Source organism: Abramis brama (assembly GCF_963993115.1).
Source record: "Abramis brama genome assembly, chromosome: 8".
In the NCBI taxonomy this organism is placed as follows: domain Eukaryota; kingdom Metazoa; phylum Chordata; class Actinopteri; order Cypriniformes; family Leuciscidae; genus Abramis; species Abramis brama.
Window position 1 is genome coordinate 21,272,035 of NC_139970.1, and position 14,200 is coordinate 21,286,234.

General features: G+C 37.4%; 1 protein-coding gene across 2 annotated transcripts in view; it reads left to right on the forward strand.

The window, feature by feature from the left end:
- Positions 1-1,506: 1,506 nt before the first annotated feature.
- The window catches only part of abcb6b (ATP binding cassette subfamily B member 6 (LAN blood group) b), a 39,319-nt gene continuing 26,625 nt past the window's right edge, over positions 1,507-14,200 (forward strand). The window contains exons 1-10 of one of the 2 annotated variants that reach the window (XM_084121467.1): positions 1,507-1,614; positions 6,192-6,390; positions 10,869-10,961; positions 11,065-11,257; positions 11,375-11,496; positions 11,606-11,715; positions 11,817-11,882; positions 11,960-12,085; positions 12,174-12,250; positions 13,850-13,913. In XM_084121467.1, the coding sequence (XP_083977593.1) occupies positions 6,279-6,390; positions 10,869-10,961; positions 11,065-11,257; positions 11,375-11,496; positions 11,606-11,715; positions 11,817-11,882; positions 11,960-12,085; positions 12,174-12,250; positions 13,850-13,913 (963 nt within the window). In that variant the 5' untranslated portion in view covers positions 1,507-1,614; positions 6,192-6,278. Of the gene's footprint in view, positions 1,846-6,191; positions 6,391-10,868; positions 10,962-11,064; positions 11,258-11,374; positions 11,497-11,605; positions 11,716-11,816; positions 11,883-11,959; positions 12,086-12,173; positions 12,251-13,849; positions 13,914-14,200 lie in introns of both variants that reach the window. The other variant, XM_084121466.1, reaches the window with a different exon arrangement.

Sequence of the window (14,200 nt, forward strand, 5' to 3'; positions counted from 1 at the left end):
CTGAAATGCACTTTCTGTAAAGCTGCTTTGAAACAATATGTATTGTGAAAAGCGCTATACAAATAAATTTGAATTGAATTGAATTTGAAAAACACTTTCCAAACTGGACAAATTGATGAAACTTATCAAATTGTAGAGATGTAAAGAGCTTAGCATGTGTGAACATATCAAGGCTTCATAAACAGTTGTGTTGATTTCAAATGCTGCTGGACTGACATATAATGTTGAGGATCATTTAAAAAACAACACTTGAAATCAGCAGTAGGTCATTAGAGCAGCATGAGCTCTATGTTACATGCAGACCTACTATTTTCCTCTATACCATTATTATCTTCATTCACAGTTAGGCCTATATTCTTCATCTTTGTGTGTATGAAGAGGTGTTTGTTAAGGCCAGCATCACTATTAGGAACTGCTCTATATTAGTGGTTCATGAATGAATCTGTGTGTGTTGAATGAATCTTTTAGTGAATGAATCATTCTGACTCATATCGTTTGTTCACTAAAGTCTCTTATTTTTGAACTGCACAACTCTAGTGTCTTTTCCTGCCTCCACAGACTGACTAAAACACATTGTGTGCGTGTGGCTTATGAAGAAGCATTTCATTGTTTGTGAATCTACTGAATGAATAGTAGCCTATACTACTTTTTAGTCTGAACAAGACAATCTTGTTTGTGAATGAAGATACATCCTATATATACATATTTCTGTTAACTTTTTTGTATAAATAAAATTGTTTTAGCTGACAAATTAAAGAAAAACTAGATACTAAACTAGATAAAAAAACATTTTTTTTTTAACTTGTAAATCAATACATTCTCATAATAAATAAATTAATAATGTCAGACTGATTTTTAACCTCTTTAAGCCTTACATTCTGTGTCTAGATTAGGCTAAACACCCACGTAGCCTATTTTGACGAGTCGGATGGATCATAGAAAAAAATAAAATAATTAAACGATAATTCATCGATCAGTAGGCTACTTTTACTTTTAAAACAGTACTTTTTACTTTTACTTTTAACTACATTAAAAGGTAACTTTTGTAATTTTACTAAATATAATAGCATTACTTATTATGATCAAAGTCTATATCTAATCTATAATATAATACAAGGCACGCGACCCTGCTCTCTCATGTGATAGTTGTTACGTTTCTCGGCGCTGTTAAGGATGGACCAATCACAGTCCTTTCCAATTAATTGGTAACTAATTTTTACATATAATTTTATAGTAATTACTGTGGTGCATTTCATTTTACATTTCAGTTACCAATCCGTGGAATTACAATTAATTTAAAATATTATACAATGTAGATTACACACAACTTTATTAAACCAAAAAAGCCGTGTGATTTGATTGAGAATCTGCCTTTCTGAGCCGCATAGCGCCCTCTAGAGGAACATTATTTTAGAAATCGCAAGCAAAGCAACATTTGCTGCTCGAAACGAAAACTATTCTTTTCTAACACCTAAGAGAGGAGAACAGTCTTTTCGGTGGTTAAAAGCGTCAGCGTTTTCATTTAACACATGAGGCACATGACCCAAGTCATGTGAATTGTGAAAGTTGCCCATATGATACGCAGAGCGTTTCCCGTTCAGCTGAATACACACGGTCAGTATAGAAAACAGTACACGCGCACACATGCACTTTAAATCCTAATGTTAGCACAAATCTTTTGACTGAATACACTCGATGGAATAATGCATTCAGACTGTATTTGTGAGAGCTTGATTGTTTATACAAAGTCAAACAATGGCAAACAAGTACTCTAAACGACGAACGAAACAAAATGCACTGGGAAATGAAACAGAGCAAGAAGCATCATTTGCCCTGACCGTAGAGGTAAGAATAACATCCCATCGTCTGCCGCTTTTTTTAAACCCTTGTGCATCAATTTAAAAATGTTACTCTGAGGTACTTCGAGGACAAAAATGTCCATGTCAAAAAACAGTCATAATATTTTGAAGCTTTGGAGCACATACTTGTTTGGTCTAATTTTAAAGAAGACCCTTTGGTTGAGTTTTGTTGAAGTATAAAACAACTAGAAAATCCAAGCCATAAATCTAAACAAGTTGTGTTCCAAATTTGAGGTTTATATCTCGAAAAAAAATTAGCTTTCAGTAAGATTTTGTTTGTGTGCAGTTCCAATTTTCCCCATTGGATGCCAGCAAAGCTCCACTGGTACACACAGTGGTTGGTTTTTTTTATGAATTGCAGTACAGTAGAGTTTTTCTCCCTTAAATATTACACGCACACACACACAATTTTTTTATTTCACGCACACAAACCACATTCTGACATCCATACCATCACACCCACACAATTATAGCTGCATAATTGATCCAATTCACCCTTCGCAGGGAGCTTGATTGACAGGCGATCTAACCAATCATAATCATAGATCATAATCCGCCATCCGCCATTTTGTCCGACAAAGCAGTCAGGAGAGATAGCAGATTAACAGGGGAGGATTTGAATTTAAAAAACGGAATGTACTGACGCCTTTCCGCGGTTTAAAACAACATTCCTTCTTATGCTCATTCATGTTTATTTGATGCTATAAATGAACTAGAAGGAAGAGATGATCGGTTCACGAGCAGCTTTAACTGATGCTCTAGTCCAGGGGTTTTCAAAGTGGGGGCCGCCAGGGGGGCCGCAGCAAGTTGAAAAAAAAAAAAGTTAAAAAACGTTAAAAAATAAATATTTGCTAATATGAGTATTGTTATGAAATAACATTATAATAATTTGTTGCATAGCCTATCTGATTGATCGGCTAGTGACAAGAATTGGCCGATTTTCACGTGATTTTCAGTCTGACATATGCCGATTCAAATGCACTCGGGCGCCGCATGAATAACATCGCGCAACATCACACATGCACACAGAACGCACATGTAGGAAACCTTGTGAATTACGTCCGTTTCAGACCGCGAGCGGCGCGTGAGCAGCACAAATTTTTTTCCAGCGTGCATGTTCAGTGAGTGCATTCACACCGCGAGCTGGAGCAGCGCGTGAGCGTCAAGCAGGAGCGTCGCATGAGCAGCAGTGAAGCGGAGGGTTTCGACGCCGAGTCTATTTTTGCAGCGCTGCTCATGCTCAGTTAAAGTGAAAGCACACTTTTGATGGACAAAATAAATATGATTTCACACAAAAAAATGCACATAATTTGCATGTATAGTGTGTTTTAACAAGAACTGGAGTAGGCTACGTCAGAAAAGAAAATGAAGACAAAAATATTTATAGAGAATGTATCCATTTAAACTTGTTTTTATTAATCAGTTTGGGTAAAAGTGGTGTTTTATTATATATATATATATATATATATATATATATATATAAAATAAATATTTGTGTGTGCTGTAAAGTGGTTAGAAAAAATGAAATCAGAATCGGCTTAAATCTGTATCGGCAGGTCAAACTCAATGAAAATTCGGAATCTGCCTTGAAAATTGTAATTGGTGCATCTCTATAATCTTTCTGATTGGCTGGTATCAAACACCATCACATAATCTGATGTTCAACTAGATGTTTTATTTATTTATTTCTACATGTGCCGTAGTATTGTCGATGGGTTCAATACGGGGGGCCTTGGCCAGAACCTAGTGGTATTTGGGGGGCCTTGGCATGGAAAAGTTTGGGAACCCCTGCTCTAGTCTACAGCGATCTGTCAGACACATTTAAAGGTGCCTTGTGTCAAAAAAAATAAATTCATACTCCACATTCCATACCAGATGGGGGCAGTATACCTCCAGAAAGTGAGTTGGTCTACTCTGACATCTTCAAGCTACTCCCCTTCACCTTTACCAGTGAATATGTTCATATTCGTTTTGTTCATATTACATTTTTATTGTTAGTTTGAATTACATTAATTTGACAGACAGCATTCGCTGATGTTGACCAAGCTAGCGCCAACGTAACCAGAGCTTCCAACTCTCACGCATTCACCGTGAGACACACGCAAACACTTTTCACACGCTCTCACGCCACACATCAATTTTCTCACGCACAGAAAAATCGCGAAGCAAAGAGGACACGGAGACCGACAGACTAGACAGAGCAGGTTAGTTATGATATAAAAAAATCTCAGCTCTCAGATTCTGTCAATTTTATTACGCAATTCAAACAATAAATACCGTTTTGGCGCTTGTAAATGTTACACGACAGATCCCTAGCGCACGTGAACCGATCATCTCTACTAACAGTAAAAAAACACGAACACTGTTGAAAGATACAGTAGGCTACAACTTACCAAAATGTATTCCTCATACATAATATCGACCAATCAGTGTTTTTTATCAGTGAAGAGGTCAATAACACAGTTGGAGAACAATTATGTCAGATTTACCTCAGGAAAGCCATTTAATAAACATAATATAGGTCACGTAGTTGGCAAGAAAAAAAGAGCTATAGAGATTGTGCTATATATGTGTACTATTACAATACTATATTTATGTACGTTATATATACGTTTATCGAACAGCCTTCGATACATTTCTATGTTATAACTTCCCGAAAAAACTACACAAACATATAAAACAAACTTCTAACGAAATACTAACAGCATCTTACTTACCAATCCAAAAGAAATGTTGCAAGTTCGGAGTCGAACCTCATTTCTTTCATGTCCATTAGTTGTCTCCAGCGATGGAAAGCAGTGCCAATGTTTACTCTGGTTCTGTTCCTTTTTTTTATCAGATTTTATTTGAATGTAGTAGTACGTCTGTAGGCTACTTTCCACACGATTGACATCAGGTTCAAGTACGCCCACAAGCCGTGTGAGTTATTCGTGTATTGCATGTTTGACTGGTGGTTATGTTGCCCGCATACCGCCTCCCATGGCCGAAACTGGTATTACGACACCTGTCGGGCCGTGGCTAATAATGCTAATGCTAATTCAGGTTGATATCTATGCAGCACTATAACTTGCCATTATTTTAATGACATCATCGCCCTTATTTCTTCTCATTCTTTTGATGCGTGTAGCTCATTTTTTGGATATTTTTACCTCAATTTTGACACATGGCACCTTTAAGAGCCACAAAACGGTATGTATCGGGCGGGTCTTTGCGAAGGGTCAATTGGCTCTATTATACGCAGAAGCAGAAAACAGGAAACAGGATTTTTTTTTTAATTAATCACAACTAAAATTTCTTTTTCTTGCAGGAACATTTATGCTTTTGAATCTTAGATGTTTCCAAACCCTTTGGCCGGAAACTCGTGGATTTGAGTGTGCGAGTGTAAAAATAACAAATATGGGAAATGAAACTAGACAGATGTCTAGGTTTGAAAACTTGTGATTAACAATGAAGTAATCAAGAAAACAGAGTTTGCTTCTACCTAGTACCAGAAGGGTTTGCCTATGAAGAACCAATCAAATTGTAGGGAAATTAGGTAATGTATCATGTCACTTTTGCTATGCTCCTGTTCTATAAAACTGTTTAATTCCTTTTGCAGGTGGGATTCTCTCTTAAATTTGTCTGAGATCTTCCGGCCGTGATTAAAGCATAGTCGAAGGCATTGTCTGAAGTCTGTTTAGTTATTGCAAGTTAGATAGTGAAACAAGTTACAGGGTTAGACACTAAAGACCTTATTCCCGAGTGAATAATAGTGTCAATAGGGGGCGAGACGTTGTTCGACTCTTTGTGAGACTCTTAGGCGGGGTTAGATTGCGGTCAGGTAACTCTAATTCTTGAGCATTCTATTTATGCGGTAAGAATAGCTACGCTTAGGCGTCAACCCACGCATTCATAGGTAACTCAACTGAGTTTAATATGTTCAGGTGTCAAGGACACTCGGTTCACCTAAGTCAGGTGCGTAGGGGAAGAATCAACCACACAGGCCAAACCCGAGAAAATGGCACCATCTGGTAAAAAATAATCATTTTTTGAAGCCTTGCCAACAGAATGAAAGCCTATTAACAAAGACTGTATCATTTTATAGTTAAATGGCCCTGGGATTAAAAATTGCCGTTTTAATGGGTTTCAAAGTGTCATTATTCTGTGTACCTAGAGTAAAATAGATTTATTAAAGGAAATGGGGGTGAAATAGTAAAATTCCAATAAAAATACACACTTGTGCCGGAATTTATGCAGTTGACATGCAGACACAGGCAAAATGATCAAAAAGACAAAAATGTCAATAAGGACGCCTTTATTCTTTTGTTATAAATTCTTTTACTCTTCAAACAGAAGCCTCAAAGACAAGGCCCTGTGGAGGTGATCTCTAGCTCAGCATGGCAGGACTTCAGGAGGAAAGTGTGTCTGCTGGTGCCATTCATGTGGCCCAGAGGAAGTGTGCGACTGCAGGCTCTGGTGGTTCTGAGTGTTGGGCTGCTTGGTCTCGAGCGCGTCATCAATGTGTTCGTACCCATTTACAGCAGGAACATCGGTGAGACTAGACTCTTCAGCTATGCATTTAGAATTCAATCAAATGTCTGTATTAATTTAACCGTCATTCCACAGCAGGGACAAAAATGCCCCACCTTAAAGCAGACCTTGAATGAATCTGTTTTTTGTTTTTTTCATGATACTCTCTTCTTTGTCTATATTAGTTAAGGGTTTAAAATACAGTAAAAACAATAATATTGTAAAACGATTTTGCAATTTAAAATCACTGTTTTCTGTTTAAAATATATTTTAAATGTACTTTATTCCTGTGAAGCCAAAGCTGAATTTTCAGCATCATTACTCAGTGTCACACAGTGACAATTTAGTGTAGGAAACCGTGATACAATTGTGTTCTTTAATGAATAGAAAGTAGAAAAGAACAGCACTTACTGGCTAATTATTGAAAAAGTGAAAATGTTGTTCTGTCTTGCGTTATTTACAGCTACTTTTGTATTTGTATTTTGTATATTGTTTTAACAACAAAGCCAGTTGGTTCAGTTGACATAAATGGATGAAATACTATATACTTGAAGAAAAAAAAGTCCACATAAAGATAATAAAAAATACTCTTGAAAATAATTTATATGGGGCAAATATTAATGATGTAGCCTGGGTTTCCCCATGCTGCCTTGAGCGCAGCGCGATTTTATTCACGCTGCTAGGCAGCCTGGATAACATGGACCAGATTTTCCCCTCAAAAAGGGATCCAATCACAGAACGGGGAGGGAGCAGCAAGACGATGACGACGTTTATGCGACACACCGAAGCAGTTTGTTTATCTATGGATACAACATGGCATCAGATGCGAAGTTACCTTTCGATGCTGCCTTAGATAGTGTTCTAAGTAGTTTAGAACGCAAGTTTATTTCGTCTTCTTCCTCGTCGAATTTCTCTCGCTCTACATACGTCATCTGGTATAATTGAAACGATTGGCTATGATCTACGTACAGACGCATTTGATAGACTTTCGTAGCGCCCAATAAACGGCTCTGGGCATTCGTAAACCACGCCTCAAATGCGAGAAAATGAACATGTGGTTCCCAGACCACGTCTCAATGAGATGAGGTCTGATGTTAGCCAGGCTATTAATAATAAATAATTATAATAAAATTATGATTAAAAAAATTATGACATTGCCCAGATATTACTGTTGTTGTTTTACAATTTCTCCGATGCAATTTTCAAAACTTGTCACTTTTTCAAAACTCTTCACACAGTTCCCCTAAACAACTTGGCACAGCAGTTCATTTCACATCCAAAATGCATTAAAACTAAAAACACACTACAAATTAAGCCATTCTTCCATTAAAGGGATACTCCACTTTTTTTGAAAATAGGCTCATTTTACAACTCCCCCAGAGTTAAACAGTGGAGTTTTACCGTTTTCGAATCCAATCAGCCGATCTCAGGGTCTGGCGGTAGCACTTTTAGCATAGCTTAGCATAGATCATTGAATCAGACAAGACCATTAGCATCTCTAATGTAGATGTAGGTACGGCAGCAAAGTTTCTTGATTATTACGCAGGAATGAGAGTATAGTTCCTAGCCATATCAGCCTAGAAAATCGCAACTTTACATTTTCCGTCAGTCTTACAGAGTCAAGTTTTAAATAGGAAAAATATTGAAACTTTTTGGTCATTTTTTTGAGAGAGATGCTAATGGTCATGTCCGATTCAATGATCTATGCTAAGCTATGCTAAAAGTGGTACCGCCAGACCCGGAGATCGGCTGAATGGATTCGAAAACGGTAAAACTCAACTGTTTAACTCTGGGGGAGTTGTAAAATGAGCCTATTTCCAAAAAAAGTGAAGTATCTTTAACACTAAAAGGTTATCATCCAGCAAACGCACTTTGTCACTCATAAAACATTAACTGTCACTACCTAACACACACAACCTTAAAACACTACCAGATAGCAATACACAGGGTTTTCTTTTGTAAAACTTCTTTACAAAACAAGAAATTCATCTCTTCTGTTTATAACTTATAAACAAACTTATAACATTTTTCCTAAGTTTTCCCCAAATGAAACTGAACGACTAAAAACTTGTTTTAATAGTATTTCAAAGTTGTTGTTTTTTAGATTCAGAATATATTTGAGTATGTTCTTGTGCTCACTGTGTGAAGAGTTTTGAAAATTGACCTAAGTATTGAGAAATGCGTCCTAGCAAATGTAAACAAAAAAACAACAACAGCTGAAATCTAGAAATCTATCCTAGGGATTGTGAAAAAACTGTAAATCTAAAGACCCTTTCACTTTTTGTTGCATTACCACACGTGACCAGTAGAGGACAGCATCTTTTAGCATTTGCCCTGTTACCTGGGAAAGTGGGAGCCGCTCAACATGGGGCGTTTTTCCCCGAGATGATCAGTAGTTTTTTGTGCATTAATGAATACAATGATTTAACTTGTTTGCAGAAATAATTGGAAAGGCATGCAACTGTGCTGAGGCCAATTTTAGTTTAGAAAAAGGGTATAACAGATTCATAATTAAAATGTTACATATATAAAATAGCTCAAAACAGAGATAATGGTTGATGAAGAACTATATGTAAAGGCAGCTTTGAAGCAAGTCAAGAATGTATATGCGGGAGCATGCTTGTGAAGTCAGATTGCCCCTCCTTTGCCAGTTTTCTCAGCCCCTTGTTGTTGTGGGCCAGCTGGATGGGTGAGCAGCCCCCAAAACCTCCCAGAGAAGTCAAAGCCTTTGGTTCACATAAGCCGAGAAGTATCGAACTTCCACAAAAGAAACGTGGGACAAAACCCAACTATGCTAAACTCTTCTGTGGCTCAAGACTTTGTTTCCACCCTTCATTCTGTCTCTTTTTCTTCTTTCTTTCGCCCCCATTTTTGAAATTCCCTGTCTCAATTCATTTATTCATTCTCTCTTATCATCCTCGCTCTTTAAGTGTACGCTGTTCATTTGATCTCTTCCTGAAGTCGGTGGTGTGTATGCGCTTCATTATCAGAGACGAGTAACAGCTTTGCATTTGGAGGCACATGAAAGCCACGCTGGGAGAAAAGTGAGCTTTTGTGTGGCAGAGAGAGATCGAGAGGGGTAATAGGGGAGGTCACCAACCCTGCCAGTCACGATTAGGGGGCATTAGGGGCTTTTAGCCGAGTTAACACGCTGGTACAAGGGCCTTTTTGTCCGCAGCTCTTTCTGCCCCTATGCCAAGGATAAAAATCAGCTCTCTCACCATCCAGTTCTACTCCCCCCAGCTCAAGAGAGAGGAAGAGAGTTTTTGCTTTTGCCCTGGGCATTTTCTTTTATTGTTTTGATTTTCTTTTTCTTCAACCCTCCACCTTTTCTTTCCTCATTTGGTTCCGAGCGCACGATCAAAACGGCCATGAATGTAAATTAATCGCATTGAGGATCTTTCTCAGCTCCCAGGACAGACCAGTGTGTTCGCTCTTTAGATGCATTGCGCTGTGGCTCCTGGCTCAAGACGGCATCCTTTCGAATGTTTTGTTGTGGATTCACGTAAAAGTCAGTGAGTTAGCGGTTTTGGGCAGTTGTTAAATTTTGGTGTGTTGAGCTGAAGTCATGTAGTTATGCATGACTCAGGATGTTAAAGTTTTATTGTCCGTGTGTGATTAAAGGGAAGATGTTCTGCACACACTCATTATTAATAGGAAAACACAGCGAAATGTGTTCTCAGTATGTGCTTCCTATAGAGAGCCTTGGGGATATTCATGCAGTTAAAGGGATATCTTACTGTTCAAAAGTTTGGGGTCAGTAAGGGGTTTTTTAATAAAGAAATTAATACTTTTATTCGGCAAGGATGCATTAAATCGATCAAAAGTGACAGTGGAGACATTTATAACATTTGTATGTATTTCTTTTTCAAATGCTGTTTCTTTTAATCAAAGATTCCTTAAAAATGTATCAAGGTTTCTTTAAACATAAGCAGCACAATGGTTTTCAACATTGATAATAATAAGAGATGTTTCTTGAGCATAAAATCAGCATATTTGAATGATTTCTGAAGGATCATGTGACACTGAAGACTGGAGGAATGATGCTAAAATTCAGCTATGCATCACAGTAATAAACGACATTTTAAAATATTAAAGTAGAAAACTACTTTTTTCTACTATTTTTACGATCAAATAAATGCAGCTTTGGTGAGCGTAAAATAATTCTTTAAAAAAAATATATATATATATTTATTTATTTTAAAGAATTCTTTTACTCTTGCCAAAGCTGCATTTATTTGATTCAGTGTCACATGATCCTTCAGAAATCATTCTAATATGCTGATTTGCTGCTCAAGAAACATCTCTTATATATATATATATTTATATATATATATATATATATATATATATATATATATATATATATATAAATTTCAGACCCCAAACTTTTGAATGGCAGAATAGCAAAAAGTTATATTTTTTTTAAGCTAAGACAAGCCAGCACAAGTGTTAATGCACTCACATCTCCTCTGTGTTTCTGCATTTTTAATATTCCAGTGAACCAGCTGTCAGCATTGGAGAGCTGGAGACCCCTGGCCATCACGGTCTGTGTTTACGTCCTCCTTAAGTTCTTGCAGGGCGGAGGGGTAGGTGAGGGCTGACATTCATGTTGATATTGTAAGGAAGAGGCATATGACGATGGTTTTAAACAATACAACTCTGTACAAAGCATTAACTGTCTCTTTCCGCTCAGGAACGTCAGGGTTTGTCAGTAACTTGCGCAGCTTCCTGTGGACACGTGTCCAGCAGTACACCAGCCGTGTGGTGCAGGTCCGTCTTTTCGGTCACCTGCATGGCCTCTCTCTGCGCTGGCACCTGGGCCGTCGCACCGGAGATGTCCTGCGCAGCATTGACCGTGGGACCTCCTCCGTCAACAACTTGTTAAGGTCTGATGATTTGCTCTTTTAAACAACTTGGTTAGTTAGACATGCTATCCATTAAAATGCTCAAACTCTGTTTTCATTTTTTTATCTTTAAATGTTCATTATTGATTTGTGTTACAGCTATATTGTGTTTAGCATTGTACCCACTATTGCTGACATCGTCATTGCCATCATCTATTTTGTGACGTACTTCAGTGCCTGGTTCGGCCTCATTGTCTTCATTTGCATGTTCCTCTACCTCAGTAAGTGCAGTACTTATATTTGTGCTGTCAGCACCACACTTCATATTATAAGAGCTGACATTCAACAGGCACATTTTGATGTCTAGTTCAATTTGACATTTGTTTTCAGCTCTCACCATCATCATCACTGAATGGAGAACCAAGTACAGGCGGGAAATGAACGCACAGGACAACAATGCCAAGTCAAAAGCAGTGGACTCACTTCTCAACTTTGAAACTGTAAGTGACCAAATGCCATAACAAAGTTTCCCTAGGTTGGCCATGGAGTTTTGTTAAGTGTTAAGCTTGCAAATTTTTATAAAATGTGTCATACTATTTAGGTGAAGTACTATAATTCAGAAGGTTTTGAAGTGAGGCGCTTTGAAGATGCTATCCTGAAATATCAGGTAATGTGATCACTTAAACTTTGACTTCATAAGCAGTTGACTGGAGCGACACTGAGTTGGATTCTCTTTCTGCTCAGGCATGTGAATGGACGACCAATGCTTCCCTGGCCCTCCTGAACCAAACCCAGAACCTGATTATTGGATTGGGGCTGTTGGCCGGATCGCTGCTTTGTGCATACTATGTTACAGTGGACAAGTTTCAAGTACAGTAATCTCTACTCATAAAATTTAGAAATCTTATTGATTTTGAGCGTAACTTTTGTTGTTCATGCGCTGTTGTTGCTCTCATAGGTTGGTGACTATGTTCTCTTTGGAACATATATTATCCAGCTCTACACTCCACTCAACTGGTTTGGTACATATTATAGGTAAGATTAGAAAAGGAGGATCTGGGGTGCTCGCTATATTGCTAAATGTATACAATTTTTCACACCAACAGAAACGTATACCGGGATAACCTGGCTTTTCTTGGGACTCCCTTGCTTCACGGCATAGTAATGATATGCTAAAGTGATTGGTTACGAGGTAGTTTGTGACGTAAGGAACTCCAGCGGTTTCAAACCATGTTTTTGAGACTGTCTTTTTTTCACTGAAGTTTTAAGGAGAAAATGCTCTGCAATGGTGTTGACTCATGAATTTGCACATGGTTTGTCTTAAAGTATACTGAAAACACCACATAGACACATAAACAACATTAAAAACTTGATTTTCACCACATGGGAACTTTAAGAATAAAATTACAGGCTTTGGTGATGTTTGGTTGTATGGCAGTTCTTGCCAAAGAATCTAGTGTGTGAGAATATATGTGCTGAATGCTGCCAAAAAAATTTTTTTTAACGATACGAGTCGTTTTTGTAGATTTGTTACTGAATTTTAAATTCAGCAAAAAGTTACGCCCCACATACTCATGAACAATCATTGTTTTTAGTCGTTAGTCATTAGTGTCACTTCAGATTGCTCATGCACATCCCTAGTAATATGTATTATATACTTTATGTTGCTAGTGTTATGTTGTAATGCTTAATATTTGAAACAACCCAACAAATTCATTAAACATTATCTTTGGGGATTTTACATAAGTTGGAGGTTATCATAACTTGAAGAGATTATTTACAGTGATTTTTAAGAACATTCTTTTCAGGAATTCAAATTCTTTTTAAGTTTTGTCTTTAAACCAACTATCTAAAGAAATGTTTTGGTAATACAAAATATTCTTAACTTTATTAAGTAATAAATGAAAATAGAAATGAAAACAAATTTTATCCTTATGAATGTTTTGTGAATCCGACCTTTTGAATCTTAGGATGTGTTCACACTTGGCAGTTTTGGTTTGATTAAAATGAACTCTGGTGCGGTTCATTTGAATAAGTGTGAATGCTGCCATTGGAAACCCTGGTGTGCACCAAACAAGCGGACCCAGACCGCTGGTCTCGGTCTGCTTCCAAACAAACTCTGGTGCGGTTCAATTGAAATATAAATGCAACACAGACCAACGACATCAAAACGAACAAAAAACAGGACAGGTGTCACAAGATGCGACCAAAAAAGGACATAATGCTGAAGCATACCTGGTTCTTCTCATCATAATGTTGCCCATTACTGTTCAGTACAGGTGTTGGAAATACAGGCTCCTTGCAGCAGATCTTTGTTTGTGTGTAACGGAGGAAATCCTGGCACTGTTTTGACTCCTTTACACATTTTATAAGCTCTTTGTGAAGTTCACAGCTGGTAAAATACTATCATATGTAGGCTATGCACATGCGTTCCAAAACGTTTTTTTTATCATTAGGTTCGAACCAGGACTAAATGTTTCATTTTCTTTTTTTGATCTGGACCAAGAGAACCGCACTACAAGTGAACACACCCTAAGATTTAATTTATTTATTTTCTTGCTTATATATTTACAATTCAGTTACCAAACTTTTCATTTCCTTGACTTATTTCATTGCGCTGTTGTGTTTGCACAGAATGATCCAAAGTGCATTTGTTGACATGGAGAGCATGTTTGATCTACTAACAGAGGAAAAAGAGGTGAGCAGTCACTAAAAGATGGACGTTTTGAGTCATTTTGTTGTCAAGTCAAAGGTAAATCACTTCCAAATAGTATTTTTACTAGTCAACTACAGTTGTCAACATTTGAAGTGGATCAAAAAAGTTCATCAAAGTTGTCCTAAGACAAGAACGTGTATTGTTCAAAATTCATGTATAACTTTGATGAAAGGTTTTGATCCAATTCAAATGTTGACTACTGTAGTTTGTACAGCACAAATACCCATCTAATCGATTCCCAAAAGCCGCATTGCGCCCCGTCTGTACAT